Consider the following 19,591-nt stretch of genomic DNA (forward strand, 5'->3'; position numbering starts at 1 on the left):
AATAAGCATTACACCGGAAAAGCCGATTCAGGACGTCATCTGAGGCCTCGTAGTCTTCTTCTTCCTCGTTTTCTTCTTCTTCTTCTTCTTCACATAGTTCCTCTTCTTCTTCTTCTTCTTCTTCATATGCCTCTTCTTCTTCTTCATCCTCGGGTATTTTACGGGCGCTTCCAGCTGATCACGAAGATGAATCAACAAATGAGCGAGAAAATGGATCTCAACGTGAAAGCTGCTTGGAGTCTCATTCAAAGGCTTTAAATGTGAGAACAATTTGTTGGCGTTGTGCCCGTTTGAAGGTACCGAGAGATTGTTTGTGTTTAAAATTGAATTCTTGAACCGGACAGTTTGTTGAGGAAGTGCACGTCAATGTTTCCGTCCTTTCCTTTGATCGTCGCTCCCTCTGTGCCGTCCATCGCCCTCTTGATTCCGGTCCAGCCGGTCCTGCTTGGTCCATGGCTTGCCCTCCATGGCGCCGCTGGCTCGGCCCGATCGTTTCGGCCATTTACTTGATCTGCCTGCTCCTTATTCTGCCGCTGTGTGTCCTGGAGCTGATCCACAGGAAGGTGAGCAACTCTGGTCACCACCTCTTGTTCCTTGAGTCACGTGTCCTGTGAATCCCCGTCCCCCATTCCCCCCTCCACCTCCACCCATTCCCCCCTCCACCTCCACCCATTCCCCCTCCACCTCCCCCATACCCCCTCCACCTCCCCCATTCCCCCTCCACCTCCCCCATCCCCCTCCACCTCCCCCAATCCCCCTCACCTCCCCCCAATCCCCTCACCTCCCCCAATCCCCCTCCACCTCCCCCCATACCCCTCCACCTCCCCCCATACCCCCTCCACCTCCCCCCAATCCCCTCACCTCCCCCCAATCCCCCTCACCTCCCCCCAATCCCCCTCACCTCCCCCCAATCCCCCTCACCTCCCCCCAATCCCCTCACCTCCCCCCAATCCCCCTCACCTCCCCCAATCCCCTCACCTCCCCTCATCCCCTCACCTCCCCCCATCCCCTCACCTGCCCCCATCCCCTCACCTCCCCCATCCCCTCACCTCCTCCCCCATCCCCCCTCACCTCCCCCATCCCCCTCACCTCCCCCATCCCCCCTCACCTCCCCCATCCCCCTCACCTCCCCATCCCCCTCACCTCCCCCATCCCCCCTCACCTCCCCCATCCCCCTCACCTCCCCATCCCCTCACCTCCCCCATCCCCCCTCACGTCCCCCCATCCCCCCTCACGTCAAAAGGTGAACATTTTTTGAGTATATAGTAAACATATTTTCACTTTTGTTAAGCAGCATCAGGTGCATCAGGGAGAGTGGATGAGGATGAGGAGGTCGAGGCCGAATTGAGAACATTTTAGAATTTTTTTTTTTTTTTTTTTTTAAAGCATCCATTATGAATGTGTGTAGCACATGGCTGCTGGTTGCATCATTTCTGGGGGACGTCTCTATACCACTGAGTCAGGGCAGGAATTTGGCAAAGATGGCAAGAAAAATTCCACCACATTTTCATTCAATCATAAGTGGACGCTGAACAAATGACGACGGCGTTCTGCGTGAACTTTGAGAGGGGCACTGCATCGGTCCCGTTCTTACCATCACATTAGTCATTGCGCTTTTTCTTGCATTGCTCCTTGAATTGTTCTTTCTTGTTAAAGATTGTTGCGTTTCCCATTCCTCAGAAGCAGGCCAAAGTGCTGACGTGGTTCATCGCAATGGTCTTCGTGTTCCTAACGCTGCCGATATCTCTGTGGGACATTATCCATCACATCCTAAACTACACGCAGCCGCACCTGCAGAGACACATCATCCGGTGAGATCACGCGATCCGGTACGCCGCTCGTTCCGTGTTCGCAAGTCCTCTGCTCTTCGACACGATTGCAATGTCATCACCGATTTGTCGATGGCACGAAGCAAGTTCAGATTTGGTTTGTGTCGGTGTCTTTTCAGCATCTTGTGGATGGTTCCAATTTATAGCCTGGACAGTGTAAGTACCCGTGGGAAAACCTTCCTCTTCTGCACCGATAGGCCTTTTACGCATGAACACTATATAATACGATGTTTAATACATCCTAAAAAAATGTGCGTTTTTTTAAACGCTCCCTGAGGACGGCTTTTCAGTTGTGTCGTCGTCACTGATTTTTGGGATGGTAAAGAAAATTCCCCTTTGATCTCTTTCAATTTCTCGTCTTTAAAAACCATCCAACTTTTGTCACGTTCATGATCCCACAGTGGCTTGCTCTGCGCTTCGCCTCGGTCTCCATCTACATCAACACGTGCCGGGAATGCTACGAGGCGTTTGTCATTTACAGCTTCATGGCTTACCTCCTGAGTTATCTCGAAGAAAGGTTCCCCCATCTCGAAAGCACCCTCGAGAGTAGGCCTACCCCCCAACACTTGCCTCCTTTTTGCTGTTGCCCACCTTGGATGATGGGCAGGTGCGTTTTGAATGTCTTGGTGATCTTCTGTTTTTGCAGCATTCTTTATAACTTGTAACCAGTTGTTTGTGGCAGCCTTGGTAAAAGGAGTAGAGTTAGAATTTAGGATTTTATTGTTCGCTTTGGGCTGAGGGTTGGCAGGGTGGCATGGGGATACGCATACCCACCATAATCTGTCGAGACTGGGTTCGAATCCCAACCCTGCTATAAACTATCATCCCAGTGATTCATTAAACGGGAATCCCATCTGCCAGCATTCATTGATGGACGTTAAAGATCCCACGGTGTCCTTCGTGACGAGTAGACGAGTTATCGCTGGCACCCTGAACAAGCTAATTCTTGCCCTAACCTTGTAGTCCATGGGCCAAACCTGAACATTTGACCCATCGGTACCATCTCTGGTGGCAAAGGCTCACCACCTTTTTTGATAGTTTAGGACCTACAGATGAGGAATTGAGGTGACATCAGTGTGAAATTGGCAGCTTTCTGGTAGTTTTCACCTCTCAAACATCACCCGACCACTATATTTGGAGGTAGGGGAAACTAAAATGACTGCAGTTTTGCTCTGGATGGGTCAATCTTAACAATATACCACTCATAATGTCTGTCTATTGTATGTACCCTCTGTCTAAATCAAGAAGGTTTATGCAAAATATTTCATTATGTAGGTCACCAGAGGTCAAAAGGTCACAAATTTTAGAGGCTGCCAAAATCGTCTTTAGCACAACTTATTCTACTCAAACAAAGTAGTAAAAATGAACAAAAAGTAATATCAACTTCCAGAAATGATATTTTAGATGTCTTCAGGTAACGTTGAGGGCTTGGAAAGTAACCTCAGTATTTTGAGTTCTCAATCTTCATCTTCATCATCGCAATCTGATTCAATATCAACTGTCATCTCCAGTTCATCCTCCTCATTTCGCTGCTTTTCGCAGGTTTGTAATTTACACATCGGCGTACATTTCAACCCATTGTCTATGCAGCCACACTCTCCCTTTTTTGCAAACTCGTTTGCACCGGCAGGCCATCATTTCCAACACAGCTTCAGGTGCCGGAGTTCCGGCCATCCAGTCGATGGAAATTGAACTGCTTTCATCTTTTACCCATCCATTTCCCTCTGGATCAGGAATTGCTGATTTTTGTCTCCAGGCTTCGCTTCCAAATTCCTGCCTGGTAATTGGCACGATTTGTTAGGGTTAGGGTTAGGTTAGGCTAACCCTAACCCTAACCCTAACAAACCCTAACAGCTTTGTTAGACTATCTTTACAAGGTGGAAGAAGGTTTGACTCTCTTTCCCCCTCTTTTGGCAAAGAACACCAGAGTTGATATCGGAGTTGATTTACCTGTAGAGTTTTTGTGGACGATGCATACATGAGACATGTGAAATGTTGCAAGGTATCAAACATTTGATCTGATATCTCCCATGTACTTCCAAGGTTGGAGAAGGCACGTTGGAATTCACCGTTTGATCGCATTTTGTCCGGCGGTCCTGTATTGCCTCGCCCAACGAAAGAACTTACAGTGTCACATCCAGTGTAAGCATGAAAGCCGAGAAGTGCGCCACATAGTTCATCTCCGAGGGATAACCTGAGTCGGGGAATGTCCACAAATTGAGTACGTGTCTTTGTTCCCCTATTTTGGTACAAGGTAGCCGGAATGTCCTTTGCAAAGGAAAGTAGTAGCACAAATACATCTGTGTCCTCGGAAATTGACAATTACAGTTTGATATCCAGTGTCGGCGGCATGCTTCGCATGAAGTATTAACAGTGTGTCTGCCTCTTCTTGAGAGGACTCAAGTTCACCCATTTCACAACTACCACCGATCAATATCTTGTCACATCTTATGCCACACGTCACGAGAAGAACTTTGTCTTTAATCAGGCTCCCCTTGTTTTCAGTTTTCCAATCTGCAACCAGAAACTCAATAAGTTTTTTTTTTTGTCTTGTTGTCAGCTTCTGATAAGAAGTTCCTCCATTTTTTTTATTTATTTTGTGTCCTGGCGCAATGCTGCTGAATTTGATTCCGCTGCCTGATCCCCCTTTTGATCTTTTCTGCGTTCTTGATGGAGCTTTCCTTATACACATCAAATACATCTATTCGTTGACTCATCGCACCTTCCCTCAAGACAACTTTCAGGACAGATGTTGAAACCTCAGCAAATGTGCTATTTTCACATTTAACTTCTGCACAACGCTCATGCCATCGATAATTATGCATGCTGAGTTCTGTGGGAGGGTTTCTACAGGAGGTACGTACGTTTTCCCCAATTTTCTTCGTTAGTGCTGCTTTCTCATTCTTCCTTAGCGACCCATCTTGATTTGCCAACGCCCATGGTAATGGGCCTAGTGGATGAGACAGAACCTCCTGCATGTCCGGCTCATGACCTTGTGCGATAACAATCATTCTGGCAAAAAGATTGCGATCTGCTCGTAGGATGACCTCTTTCCCTTTGCATTGCACTTTTTTTGTACAAACATTTTTCAAATGTCTTTAGCTTTTGCTTCTTAATAGTTGCATGGAAATCTACAGCATCCGGTGCCTCCTTTTCAAGACGATCGGTCTTGAACTTCTGGTCTGCCTTTTTTTGCCAATGCTTTGAGCAGTGAAAAGGTCCTTCTCAACATCTTCCGGGGCCAATGCGCCGGTAGAAATGTTCACGAGAGAGTCCTCTTCTGATCTGTAGGGATTTATTGAAGACTTCTGAATAAGATCAATGAGTGATTGGTCGGCTGACTCGTCTTTTTCAATTCTCTTTTTCTGCAAAACCAGATGGCTCGAAGTGGAGGAACGAGTTCCTAGCATTGCTCTTAGGCGATGAAGAAACATGCTGTGGTATTCGGCATTTACGTCATAACGACGAATTGCACCTGGGTTTAAGCTAAAGCCTCTTGTGCCACCTGACGTCTGGGTATCCTTATTTATTGTTTCTTCAATTGTTCGGTCCACTGGTATTTTGCCAAACGGATTATCAGCTCCTATTTGAACAGAAAATCCTCTGCTCTATGAAGTATTCATGCATTTCAGGATGATGAATACGTAACGACAACATTTGCGCATCGTAGAATGTCAAATATCTGGCATAGTTTAAACCGGTCATACGTGAAACACCATGGGATCATGTCTCAGATTGATTGAGGCCAGGTGCAAAAGCCAATCCCCTTCTCTTGTTGCCCACAACAAACCAAGCACAACCTTGACAATATCTAGATTAGATATCCTAAATGCTGATAGGCTGCCATTGTCATTCTTGAGGAAGGCGCGGTACTGTTGGGAAAAGGAGAATAATGCGAATGCATGAAGCATTAGACATGGCATCATCCAGTGTCTCATGAGGTACATCACCGGCAAAGTCTTTTAGAACAGTTAAAGCTTAAAAAGAACTTCCCCTACCCCCGAAACCCTGGATTTTAGGTATTTCCAACAAATGGTTCAAAATCAATTGTTCTGAAATAAAATTTTGCAAAAGCAACTTGATAATGTCCCCTTAGAATCATCTAAAGACCTCTAAAATATGCTTTCCAAGTGTTTAAATCACCATTGGGTGATTTTGTTACTTTATTCTAGCAACATGACTTGCCCTATGGTCAATTTTGGGCAACCCCTAAAATTGGTGACCTTTTGACCTCTGGTGACTTGCATAATGAAATATTTTGCATAACCCTTCTTGATTTAGATAGAGGGTACATAGACAGACATTATGAGTGGTATATTGTTAAGATTGACTCGTCCAGAGCGAAACTACAGTCATTTTAGTTTCCCCTACCTCCAAATTTTGGTCTTCAAAATATAGTGGTCGGGTGATGTTTGAGAGGTGAAAACTACCAGAAAGCTGCCAATTTCACACTGATGTCATCTCAATTCCTCATCTGTAGGTCCTAAACTATAAAAAAAAACAGTGAGACTTTGCCACCAGAGATGGTACCCATATCTGGTCTGGCCCATGGACTATTAGTCGAATATCAGACCTAACCAGCCCGTGTGTGAAGGACTTGAGTTAAGCTTCCCCTCGCCAACCTCACAAGAACGTGGGAATAATCGCAGCCGTTAAAGATGATGATGATTATTTTTTTTGCTTGGATAGTGACAGTGACTGGGGGTAGAGGATACAAGTGTAGCTAAATCGATCTTGTGGCCAAAGTAGAATCTTTAAAATGAAGTCTTTTAAATAAATTTTGATAAACAATATAAATCTTTTTAAATGGCAAATTTCCAAAATATATCAAACGACAGCGACACTCGGTAGAGCGCATACCTCCGCCAGGCTGAACAGTTTGTTTTTATCCCATTTGTTTTTATCCCAAAACATAACTTCCATCCACCATTGGTGTCAGAGATAATAATGTATTTTAAGTGGAGTCTCAGTTTTTCATTGTTGCTCAAGAGATGCAAGACAAAATGATGGTTTATTGAAGATTTATTGTAAAAGAATGCAGATTGGGGTTTTATGTGTTTACTGTGTCCCCCCCAACCCTCTCCCCCCCAACCCTCTCCCCCTACTCCCACCTTTTTTAGGGTGCTGTTATCGCGTTGTAAGCTCGGTGTTTTACAGTACACTTTGGTTCGACTCGTTACAACTGCCATCGCCTTGTAAGTCGAACTTTCTTTACAATCATCTGATATCGTTTTCATGATGAGCGTTACGAGTAGCACCCATCAGTTTACTGATTTAATATTAAGGTGTTTAATCCTTTGGTGGGGGGGGAAGGGTAGTATTCATATTTGAGTTGGGGGCAGTGGTGTGGTCATAGGAGCATCCACAGCAATTGTAGCAATCCAAACATTGATGTCACATTTGATGGAGGTTAACCTGCCAATTAAAAACATCTGATAGAAATTTTTTGTGCATTTTTAGAATGCTGATTAGCCACGTCCCCCCCCCCCCACATCTCGAAGCGAGCCATTCGGAGTTTCAACAAAACCTTTGTTCTGTGCTTTGGGAGGTTGTGACCGCCAGCTGACTCTTGCGTTCACCTGTGCATATGCTACCATCATTAGGGTGTGTGAATTGAACAACGTGTACGATGAGGGCAACTTCTCGTTCACCAATGCCTGGAGCTACATCGTTGTCATTAACAATGTTTCTCAAATTGTAAGTTTGCCTTTTTTGCACAAATATGCTTCTTTTTTTTTTCTCAAACAAATACAACACAAATGTTTTCAACTGCAGCTTCCTTATCGGTCGGCTTTTTCTCTCGACACGGCGCAGTTGATAAAATGAAAACTTGTTGAATGAATAACCTGAGACATCGTATCGGTATAAACTTTCTACTGAAAGTAACACTTAACTATTTTGTCTTTGCTTCGATGGACGCAAACTTCTCATGAACCAGTCATTTCCTAAAGATACTGAGTTTTAAAGGGTCAACATCGAAATGATGTAATAGTACTCAGCTAATTTGCCATTGCTTTATGAAACACTGGTACAGGTGCCTGTTTACCCAGGTAAATCAGAAATCGGTTTGTCTCCATCCATCTCTCTCCCAAGTTTGCCATGTACTGCCTCATCCTGTTTTACCGCACACTGCGCGAGGAACTCGCACCCTCCACCCCATTGGCAAGTTCCTGTGTGTCAAGATGGTGGTGTTTGTCTCATTTTGGTAAGCAGCTTATGGTGAGCATATCTAACTCGTTGACATTGCATTGCTGGGGTATGAGGTCGTGATTCCAAAGTTTCATTATTTAGAGTTTCCAGGAGCCGTGGGGTTGGATGACATTAATTTGGAGTGGCCCCCCCCCTCGACCGCACGCACGCACCCACACACACACCCGTTCACCTTGGAGGGAGGAGGAAACCACAAGGTTCCACTTTACTCTCCGCAGACAATGGGGGAATTTTATTATGGAGAAATCTCCCCCTTGATTCCCCACCCTTCCCCCATCCATGTGATGCCAAAACTGTAAGCTGTGTCCACGTTCTATCCTCCAAATGCTGAACGTCAATGAGGAAGTGGCACATACCATTTTTAAGAGTCTTCTGTTTGACTCGACTTGCGTGGGAAACAAACTGCCCACATCCCAGACTCAGAGTGGACGCTCTAACCACATAATCACTGGATTAGTGTTGTATGCTCTGTGCCCCCTTACACGTGGGCATGGTCCCAGATAACTGAACAGTGATTGGCCGGATTTGAAATTGTACACGAGACATGAATCGTGCAGTTAACAGCATGACCTAGCATTCAAACAGCATGATAGCAAGAAGAGACACCACCACATGGTTTATTTAACAAACATTTTAATTAAAAAAAAAAATAAACTGGTAACTCTTTACACGGCAATAACTCTTTACAAAATGGATGTTCCACCATCCGGTGGTGCAAATCATGGATAAATCCCTTTCAAAACTAACGGATGACATATCGTAACTTTTGATATTGCCACAAGCCGCGTGACAACAAAATAATTCTCAAGTCGGGGCAGAATAATATAAACGGAGGATAATGTGGGTAGTGGACGGAGTCTCGGCCGGTGCGGGGACACGGGTTTGGGGAAGCCGTGGCTCGAAACGATCGACAGATGGCCTCGTGCACATGACTACACGCCCCAGCCTACCAAGGCAGAGCAGACACCACAAAATCTCATGGTGAAGATTTATATTACATTTATAGACCACCAGAGGCCTCCTCCCTTTCCTGTGCAACATAGCAATGTCGTTGCTTTATGTTGCGATTTGATTATTATGCATAATAGTGTTGCATTTCTAGTTTTGTCAAAGTGCAAAGTTATTGTACGGCGGAGTACACGCGTTCTGTATGTGGTGGAGCAGTGATGATGCGCATGCCATGGTGATTAGCACTTGCGTGGGAATGTGCCGTTGATGCAGGCAGGCAGCTTTCATCGCAGTGCTGGTGAAGTTGCACGTGATCTCGGACAGGAACACGTGGGGTTGGAGCAGTGTCGGTGCTGTTGCCGTGGGCCTGCAGGTACATGGTTGATGAGACGTAACCGCTGTAAGTCCCAAATTATTATTGGTAATGTGTCGCCTTTCAGTTCAAAATGGAAGTGCATTTTCCCCTTCACCGATTCGACTTTGTTACCGGTGCATCGAGCATGATGAAAAAGTTTCCGATACCAGTCAATGGTCGGCTTAACTGCAACGTTATTGGTCCAGGAGCCAAATGAGAAATTATGGTCGACTCGGAGTTGATTGCAACAAAATTAATTTCTCCGCCAAAACACCAAGCAATGTTTCAGTGTACTGTACTGCACACGTGTTGTTTACCATAGCAAGTCATCCGACGCTCGCTCCTAATACTTTAAGAAGAGCATAACACTGCAAGCTTTGTGATTCGTAAGCCGGGTAGCCCAGAGGAGCCGTCCTCTCCACTAGACGTAACTGCCGTTTCTAGCAGATGACCCCGGTGACCGTGACCCCACACAGAGTAATGCTCCACACCAAAGTGTACATCGACATAGGGGCAAAGTACACCTGGGAGTGGCTGGATAACATAACCAGGGAACCTCTGGTAGGTATAGATGACCCACAAAATATGTAACTGAGAATAAAGTAAATACCGATAGTTTTTTTTTTAATGCCGTGAACAAACTTTGGTACATCATGGGTGATGAAGGTTGTGGTCAAGTTTCGTCAAAAGCGTAGTTTCAGAGAAGAAGTTGTGCATTTGTGGACGGACGGACGACGCGTCATCCCATAAGCTCCCTGGAACAATGTTCCAGGTGAGCTAAAAATCAGCCTGTTTGGGGTTACAGTATTCATTTATAACCAAGTGTATTTGTATTGAATTGCAGTCCTGTATATTACTGAATAATAATGTATTATTTGTGTTTGTTATGTCAGTTGGTGAGAAAACGGTGAACAGTCATGGGTCTTTGGCAGGGTCTGGAACGAAACTCCCCTTGTACGATGTTAAAAGTGGTTCGCTAAAAACACATTCCCCGTTTAAAGCGAGGGAGTCCTGTATTATGTTCAGACTTCTCCTCCTTTCGTAAGCCTGGTGTTGGCTTAAGATCTTTGGGTTTTGAGTTTGAGCCCCTGCTGACCGATGAATTAACACCACGTTTGGTTGACTCAGCCTGTCATCCTCCCAAGATTGGCAAAATGAGTATCAATGTACCGGTAATCGAGGGCACTGCATCGGCGGCAAAGCTGCACCCCCAGAAAGATTTGTAATCTTTCTTGCATGATTTGCATAATCAGGTGAAAGTATAAAAATGAAAACTTGGAAAATACAAACAAGTGAAGAAGTGAAAATGTAACTTGTTGAAAAATAATCTCGACGAAGTACAATGAGTGTGTCGCGGTGTTTAATGATTATGCAGATGCCCCGTCCACCAAAGGTAGCACTCAGACGTCTTGCACCTGGTTGCTCATAAATTAACGATGATGCACTCTGAAACCGCAATTGAAAAAAAACAAAAAAACCAGAATTTCTATCAAATAAAGTTAACAAGCAGTGTTCGGTGAAGAAATGGAATGTTCTGGAATCTAAACTCGACAAACTGCCGTCCAAACATCTGATAAAATGAAAACTGGTCGTGGGTAATGACGTGGATCTTGCCCTTCCATGTTACCAAGCAAGTCGGGATACCTTCCAGGTTCATCTCAGCCTTGAGCTAAAGAAAGGCGCAGCACTGTCAAAGACGAGACATTGTTTGCATCAAGGAAACACCCGTTGCTGGAGTTTGGAAGATCTACTGCTTGGGATCCTCGCGTCCTGAGTTTGAGCCCGTCGGCCATTGAATTAACACCAGGTGGGGTTGACTCAGCCTGTCATCCTCCCGACGCTAGTGAAATGAGCACCAGTTTACTGGTAATAGCCACATCCTTAATCAATGATGCAACCAGCAGCCATCGGTTGTGTGTGTGTGTGTGTGTAAGATCTACTGTTTGCCCATAACATCTCAGGTATTTGGGTTAGGCATAGCTGTAGCACTGATAAAGGTGAGAATGTTGCGAACCAGGAAACAGTTGAGTAAGCTTTGCAAAGACTGTACAACGGCAGTGCAGGTCAAGGGGGAGATATTCGATGACACCAAATGCATTGCCAAAAGGACGTGACAAATACAAAATGTGTCCAACTCCTTTCACTGCCATGTACAGCAGCAGCCGCCGTTCACCATTCCGTAAGGTCTGCCATCAAATCAAAGATACATGCACTTTGATCCTCGTCAATGGCGATCATGATGGAAAAAAAAAAATGATAGCTGTGCAAACAAATTTACGATTAGTAGAGGTCATCTGTAAAAAGATGATTCTTTGCTTGTAAAAGATTTGCATTTACAATAAAATCCCGAAGGATTAGCGAAGGTCCTCATTTGTAAACGCAAGTGTGACCGCACCACCTAACGGATTATGGATTTCGTGCCAATGCCTCACCACCAAGCTGCATCCTTGATGATGTGGATGAATGACTTCACGGATGATATGATTTCGAAACTCTTAGTTTATGGTACAATTTCTTTGGATAGATGTTGCCGATCAGCGAAAAGCGACCCGTGTGATAATCGCTGACAAACACCGCAGCTCTTTTGTTGTTAACGTAAAACGACTTATTTTGACCAATCACTTTTGTCGCATTAATTTGGAGTGGTTGAAATTGTTCTACTCTAAAATGAAATCGCGTTATTCTGCTTTTGAGTATGGTGAATAATAAAATTCCCACCCCAAGCTGCTCTCCTTCCAAATTCCCAGTTCGTCCTTCCTGGATCCATGTTGTCCACCCCGTTGCGGCCTCCCCTACCCCTCATTCCTCCCCACACCCATTGTTTGTCCAAATCTCCCTCTATATCTTGTATAAAAGGTTCCACTAGTATTTTGGTAAACTTTGGTATTTGTTGTAATTAGTGATTGGTCATGCCATTCAGCTGCTGGACTTCATGCGAGTATTTCTGGAAGACGATCTCATGAATGTTACAGCCATTTAACACGGCACACCACTGAGTGATGAACATTTCCCAGATTAAGCCGAAAAGGCATGAAACACAATTGGCAATTGTGCACTTGTTCGATTTTCATATTCTCCACCATGGCTTATTCCTTGAACGTCCATCGACGTATCACAAATGCAAGACACAATTCCATTTGTCATCCGAGGCATTAGTGTACGCCTTTGCTCTGGATGGATGGAAGCTCTGCCCCGACCAGTCCGGAGAATCACAATAAAGGGGGGGAGGGGGGGGGTTATAAGTAAAAATGTAAATAAATGAATGGGTTCATACAATGGGATATATAAAGTGAAAAGATAGTTTTGTGGGTATAACAAGGAAAACCTGGATACGTGCACACTTCTTCGTTCGTATGCAGCAAAAGGCTGCAGGGGAGCATCATTGGCTGAAGGTGCAGGTGTGCTGCCGATGCTGAGCCCTCTGCTGCTTGGGGCAGGAATTTATCATTTGTTCAGGGTGCCAGCGATAGCTCTCCTACTCTTCACGAAAGACACCGTGCATCTTTGAAGTCCACCAACTCATGCCGGCAGACGGAATTCCCGTTTAACGTCCAAGGGATGGCACATACACTGACAAATCACCTTGCCTGGAGAAATACCGGGATGACAGTTTGCAGCTGAGTTGGGATTCGAACCCAGGCTGGAGACAGCTAAGATGGGAGTGTGTATATGCCTCTGGCATCCTGTCAGTCCCAAAGCAGTCTTTGGCAGAAACACAAGCATGTTTTATAAGCATTTTTTTCCCAACTGAAAGTGATAAGCTGTTTTTTGGTTTTTTTTTTCCGTGCTCTACCCTTCGGCAGGATTTCATAATTTGTGGGGAGATGTTCATAGCTGCTGTGGCACATCACCAGAGCTTTCCCTATGATCCGTTTCTACGCCAGCATGGGGAGATGACAGAAGGCTGCCCTGATGAGGATGCTACCCAGGATGAACCATCGTACCTGTTCTCTTTCCTGGCCATGTTTGATGTGCACGATGTCCGTAATGACGTAATGGAACAAGCACGTTCGTTAAGTATGTATTTGATGAGGGTGGTGTGCAAAAAAATGCCCTTCTCCAAATGCTACGTACTTGCTCCTTCCTTCCCTCATCTCCCACTCCCAATCCTTCCTCATACCAAAGTTCATAGGAATGAATGTGTCACGTAATACACGTGTTTTATGTGACTATCTGGAATTGGATGCCGATCTTAAAAAAAAAAAAAAAAGAAGGAACGTTTTTCAAGCTGAGCAAACCTCAGTTCTCACCTCGACAACTATGATCATGGAAGTGTATCGGTGGGTCGCATCGTGAGAGATTTGTCAGCATTGAAAGACATGTTCCAAGTGTTTGACCAGCTTTTGATTTTATCCAGGTCTGCAAAGTGAAGAGGCTGTTGCCTGCCGATCTGAGGGATGAGAGATGGCACGGCAGAGGGTGGAGTCGTCAGCAAAAAGATAGAGCATTTTCCAGAGTCGGAGAGATCGTTGATTGAGATTGGAAAAAGCACAGGGCCCAGAATGCTGCCTTGAGGAACTCCAGCCTGGACAGGAAGAGATGAGGGAATTGCATTAAGAGTCACGCGTTGACTATGACAGGAGAGGAAGTCCGTGAGCCATGAGTGGAGATTGCCTTGGATACCATAAGGAGAGAGTTTGGTGATCAGGGCGGAGTGCCAGACCACATTGAAAGCACGCGACATGTCTAGGAAGATGGATCCGACCTCATGTCTAGCATTGAGGACCACCACCATTGTTGTAAAAGCAGAAGCAGCATGTCCAGGGTAGAGTGACCTTGTCTGAATCCAAAATGATGATCAGAAATCAAGCCATTGGAGAAGAGGAAGGATTTAACGTCAGAAGTGATGATGGATTCCATGACCTTGCTGATGATTAGGAGCAGGCTGATTAGTCTGTAGTTGAAGGGATCTACTTTTGCACCTTTTTATGTAAAGCGGTGGTGTTTGCTGATTTTCATGTGGGTGGCAGATGATCTTGAGCAAATGAAAGGGTCAATAGAACAAAGAGGGTGTTGCAAGAGCAGCATCGCAGTTTTTTTTTTTTAATGTTGTTAGTATGCAGGGACTAATGCCATCTGATCTGCCATGTCAGCGAGCGAGATGTAAATGGAGTTGTCACTATTTGGTGGACAGCGCAACACACATGAAAACAAGAAGTGGGAGCGGGGGGGAGCCGTGGCCAAAGGTACTCCTCAGGGTGAGGGGGTAGTGCATGAAGAGTGAGGAATGGAGTTTTTGATAAAGTGAGCAACTCTGCTGCCACGGTGAGGATGAGGTCCATCAGACCAGTGGAGCGAGTAACCAAGGAGAGATACGAAGGAGGAAAGTTTCTGTTAAGCAGATCATGTCTGGTTTGTCAGTTACAACCTGTATGGAGAGATCTGTCAGGTTGGAGTGAAGGCCCGGGATGTTTGAGGTCCACACCGTTGAGGAAGGAGAGGAGGCTTTGGGTACAAGAGAGGGGAGGGGGGTTCAGACGAGGGAGGAGAGGGGGAGGTAGGGACAGCTGTTGACAGTGTGTATGAAATTGCAGAAGAGTTAGGAGAGGGCTGGATGAGGAGAGGACAAAAGGCTAGGTGGTGATGGGATGAGACAGTGGGTAGAGGGAAGTAAGAGATGGTGAGGGGAGGAGGCAGCTTCATGGATTTGAGGGGGGAGATTTGAAGGGGAGGGGTGAGGGGAAGCTTGCTTTGAGGAGGTAATAGGTTGCCGATTTGAGAGGGAGGGGAGATGATTACAGAAGACACGGCCATGGGGAGGAGGGAGAGTGGAAGGATGAGACCGAGTAGTGGTATTGTGAAGATGGGAGCGGGCAGGGGAAGGAACATGATTTGAGGGGGTGGGAAGAGGGGTGATGAGAGGAAAGAAAGAGCGTGTTTGAGATGTTGAGTTGTGTACTGATTGAGAGTGAGAGATATCTGTGAGGTTGGAACGGAGTCCACAGATGTTTGAACACCACACAGTTTGGGACACAAGAGGAGCAGCTGCTCATATAGCAGATGACAGTGGAGAGGTGCTGAAAGAGGAGGCAGGATGAGGGGTAAGGAAGGGGGTACAACTTTCCTTTCCTGTTCATTCATTCCCTTAATGTCAAACTGTTTCTCCATCAGTTTTTTGTCTTGTCACCTTCGATCACCTCTCTCTCCCATGAGTCTCAATCTTGCAACAAAAAAAAAAAAACCCAACAATTTTTAAGACTGTTCCCTTGGATAGCGACTTACTTTGTACCACATTTATACAGACTTGGTTCATCATACTAATCCGCAGTCTTACACCGAGAAACGTGTTTGAGGGAAAACAGTCAGCTCGAGCAGGAGAAATGGAACCATAAGTCAGCCTAAACGAAACCGAATGAATCCGTTTTAATGGTAAGAATGCTCATCACAGTGAAAAAGGCAAGTTGCAGGGACATTCGGTACACAAACGAAGCTGCAAAATGGGTTTTTGCAAACAATTTTTAGATTGACAAAACCTAAATAGCAACACAACCATCCTTTCTTCGAGAACTATTTTTTTTACCTCCGCTACCAAAATTGTTTTTATGTCTGTCTGTCTGTCTGTCTAAGTAAGATGTCTTAAAGCGAGGGACTGATTTGGATGAAACTTGGTGAACAGGTTGGGAGTGTGACAAGGATGAATTGATTAGATGTTGGTGAAGATCAGGATCTGAGAATTTTTTAATTTCAAAGTGATTTTTCACCAATGAGGGATGGGGCCAAAAACGATGGATTGCATAAAATTTCAAAACGTTATTTGACGAGTTATGGCAAACTTGTTGGATGAGTCGGGTCAGTGACAAGAACAAGCCGATTAGATTTTTGTTCAAGGCCCGATACAGATCTGGTCCGTCAGTGGAATACAAAACGTGAACTGTTCAGCCTGGCGGAGGTATGCGCTCACTCGAGCACCGTTCCAGTTGCTTCTTGTTCTTACCAATGTTTTGAGTTTTGTGTTTCTGATCGAAAATTCAACCTCCCACTCCCCCCCCCCCCCACCTCCAGGGCAAACCATTTTCAACAGAAGGCCAAAGAACTTGGTTCCACCACATTCCCCAGACGAAGAGGAGAAATCAGCACTGCTGGGAGGCAGCAGAGTGGGAAGTGAACTCTCAAGCCCCACAGCAAGCGAAGGTGGTCATTACCATAGCCTCTCTCAGACCCCCACAACACCAGAACCCAATGATCAATGAGTTCCTGGAATTCTGGAACAGTGCCTCCTTACCTGGACTATCTTTTCAAAAAAAAAAAATAAAGGGAATAAATGTTTGCCACTATTCTGTAAATACTACTGAAATTGAAATTGTACCCTTTCCTATGCAATGGCAACAACAGTCCCAATATTTTTGCTTCCCATCAGGATTTATTTACTGTGTTGATCACGTGTTACATGTAATACATGACGTATGAATGCGAAAGGAGGCCTTTTGCGCATGCGCTGTGCGTGCGATTTGTGATTCTATTTTGCTCGCTGGGGCTCTTTTAATGTGCCATTACGAACACGAAAGTAGCAATTCAGTCTTTCAAACAATCTTCAACATTTAAACGAGAGTGGCAATGTCAAGATTGTTAACCATAATTGTTATGTTCCTGAATGAAAGTCGGACTCACGGGAATACACGAAATATGAGAAATATCCGTGGATGAGAGGTGTCGGGTTCCTACCATTTCCTGTTGGTACATTCTCGCGTCGGCCGTGTTGGTTGGTACAACGCGAGAGTGCGCACACTCGGACAATTATGTGTCCGAAACAAGTAAAATATGTAAAACCTTCACAACTCGCTAAGCTCCCCCAATTGCCTCCCAATATGATTAATAGTAAATAATTTAAAACTTACGCTGTACATGCACAAGCCCCAGATATGTCCTTCCTATTAGTGTTCAGATGCACCTCATGCATATAATGAAACGGAAGACCGTGAAGGAAAGAGGAAAGATGGAGTCATCAGGAGGAATGTGGATAGGATTCAGCCGCTACTCCACAACCCTCAAACCCATCCAGGTGCAGCCAAGTGAACCTTGCAGAAAAAAAAAATTCTGCATGAATTCACTTTTCCTTGGAGAGATAGACAACGAAAGAGGAAAAGAGATGAAAGAGAAGAAAATGCAAAAAATTGGAATGAATAAAGAGAACTGTGAAAAAAATAAGTGGACAGAAGTGTAAAAGGAACAAAGAATAAAGATGTTGGGAAGAACTCAGACAATTCAGCAGTTACTCCCCAGGCTCAAACACAGCATCAGGATCTGGAAGCGATCCATCGGGGGAGGGGTGGGGGGTGGTTGCGTAGCGCACTCAGGTCTTGCAACGTCCCACGTGGCCAGTAGTTTGCATTACGAGCAGCTGCCCGTTCAGTGAGCTGAGGAAAGTTAGTTCTCCAAGTCTTTTGTTGGACAGATGTACTGCCCTTTCTCTCAAATACTTTTTCAAATATTTTCAATTTCTTTCAGAAGCTTGGTGTGCCATTCCAAGTAACCATCCTTATCCCAGACACACAATATATTTAATTGCACCCCAAACACGCCAGTGTATTGGGGTTTGTGCGCATGCGCACCGAGCATTCCTGGAGCGGAATGTGTCATTTCGAAAGTGCCCTATTGTGTCATGTTTTTCATTAATAATTGGTCGGTCTTTATCAAATGTCAATGACTTACCTCTTTGCCATAACTTGTACTCCTAATTGGGTCATGAGTTAAAGTTACTCTTTTTTGATATATATATATATATATATATATATATATATACATATATATATATATATATATATATATATATATATATATATATATATATATATATATATAAATATACAAAGTCTCAGCTCATGGAAGAGTAGGAAGGGAAGAGAAGCAACTTATAGATAGTGGGACACCAGGTGCATGTAATCAGCAAGGAAATGAATCGTGATAAAATAATGGAGGGGTGGAGGAACATCGTAACCCACGAGTAAGAGGGTAGATCAGGAGAGGGTTAATAAGGGAAGAAAATATCTCTTGTAGATGGAGGATGAGATCGATGGTGAGGCACTCACCATTGGAGAAAAGATCAAGATCACACTCTCTCGGGAATGTAATTCCACAAGCAAGATACATGAAGAACAAAGGAGTGGAGGTGAGCAGTAAGTCTGGATTTTGGAAATTTTAACAGAGGGCCTGCTTTTAATACACGTGCATCCTCTAAATAAGGAGGATCGGATGGTTGAAAACAGAGGGGAGTAATGGAGGTGGTAGAAAACAGGCCAGCAAGCTGTCTGCGAGGACAGAGGAGCATGGTGCTTCAGCGTCTTTGTGAGATATACCAATGACGTTGTGGGCTTTACATTCCATTGCATCCAATGAGAGGGGTGATAAGCGAGACACCCAGCTCGGCTCGTCGGAGAGGGAGAGCAGTATTCCAATGAGCTCCAGAGACAGCCCTCGTCAATCACGAGGAATACGGATTCACCAAAGAACATGGTATGACGGAGCCTAGTTTGCGCCTGGCCTTCGGGGCATTGGGTATATACATTAACCAGAAGAGCTCGTGACTGATAGTGAGGCCGGGAAGCTCAAGAGTCAACTTGTTTCCAGTGGTTGATTATGGAAATATATTGGTGGCTTTGATGATGATCCTCGACACGGTGAGAGTACGAGACTTGCCTGGATTGATGGACATTCCACTTGTCCGACCATTAGGTGCTCCTTTCCTGATCAACAGAGATGGAAGCAGCTGCTGTTATCCTGCCGTTGGGATAGTTTTCAGTCAGGCAAAGTGGAATAGTCTGCAAAAAGGAAACCAGGGTTACTCAGGGCATCAGAGGTCACTTAAGTATATGAGGAGCAAGGGTGAGCCTGAGACGCTGCTTTGGGGAATTTCAGCCTTTACTGGGAGAGGCGACTGCACAATTATATTGACTGACCGTGCGAGTCGAGGACGTTGGCATGCAAGAATAAAGGTGACCTCGGATGCCACAGATAAATAGCTTAGCAAGCAGAGCATGGCACCAGACCGTCTTGAAAACGTCTTTTGAATTCAGCGCCATTTATGAATCGAATAAAGTGCTGTCGGCATTTCAGGTTTAACATTGATCCCCAAATAATGCAATCAGGAAATAATATAACGGTGCTTCGCAGCACAGTTTTATCAAAACACATCGCATGTAAAAGTAGCTTTCCTTACCTTATTGCTCACGATTCTGAAATAGGTGAGGCCCAAAAAAGAATATCCAAGCAGTTTTCAGATGGACCGTCGTGATCATAATGTCCCAAGTTCTGT

At 44.9% G+C, this 19,591-nt stretch overlaps 1 protein-coding gene across 1 annotated transcript; it reads left to right on the forward strand.

Moving 5' to 3' along the window:
• Window positions 1-83: 83 nt before the first annotated feature.
• On the forward strand, window positions 84-16,975 carry TMEM184C (transmembrane protein 184C). The gene is given in 12 exon segments (XM_085863938.1): window positions 84-260; window positions 436-563; window positions 1,681-1,811; window positions 1,949-1,985; window positions 2,231-2,436; window positions 6,950-7,024; window positions 7,433-7,526; window positions 7,923-7,977; window positions 7,980-8,034; window positions 9,261-9,360; window positions 13,146-13,359; window positions 16,345-16,975. Coding segments are annotated over 11 exon segments (1,266 nt in total). The 5' UTR covers window positions 84-260; window positions 436-452; the 3' UTR covers window positions 16,533-16,975.
• Window positions 16,976-19,591: the final 2,616 nt, after the last annotated feature.

The sequence above is a fragment of the Eptatretus burgeri genome, chromosome 18 (genome assembly GCF_056783735.1).
Source record: "Eptatretus burgeri isolate ZD-2024b chromosome 18, Ebu_testis_v1, whole genome shotgun sequence".
NCBI lineage: Eukaryota > Metazoa > Chordata > Myxini > Myxiniformes > Myxinidae > Eptatretus > Eptatretus burgeri.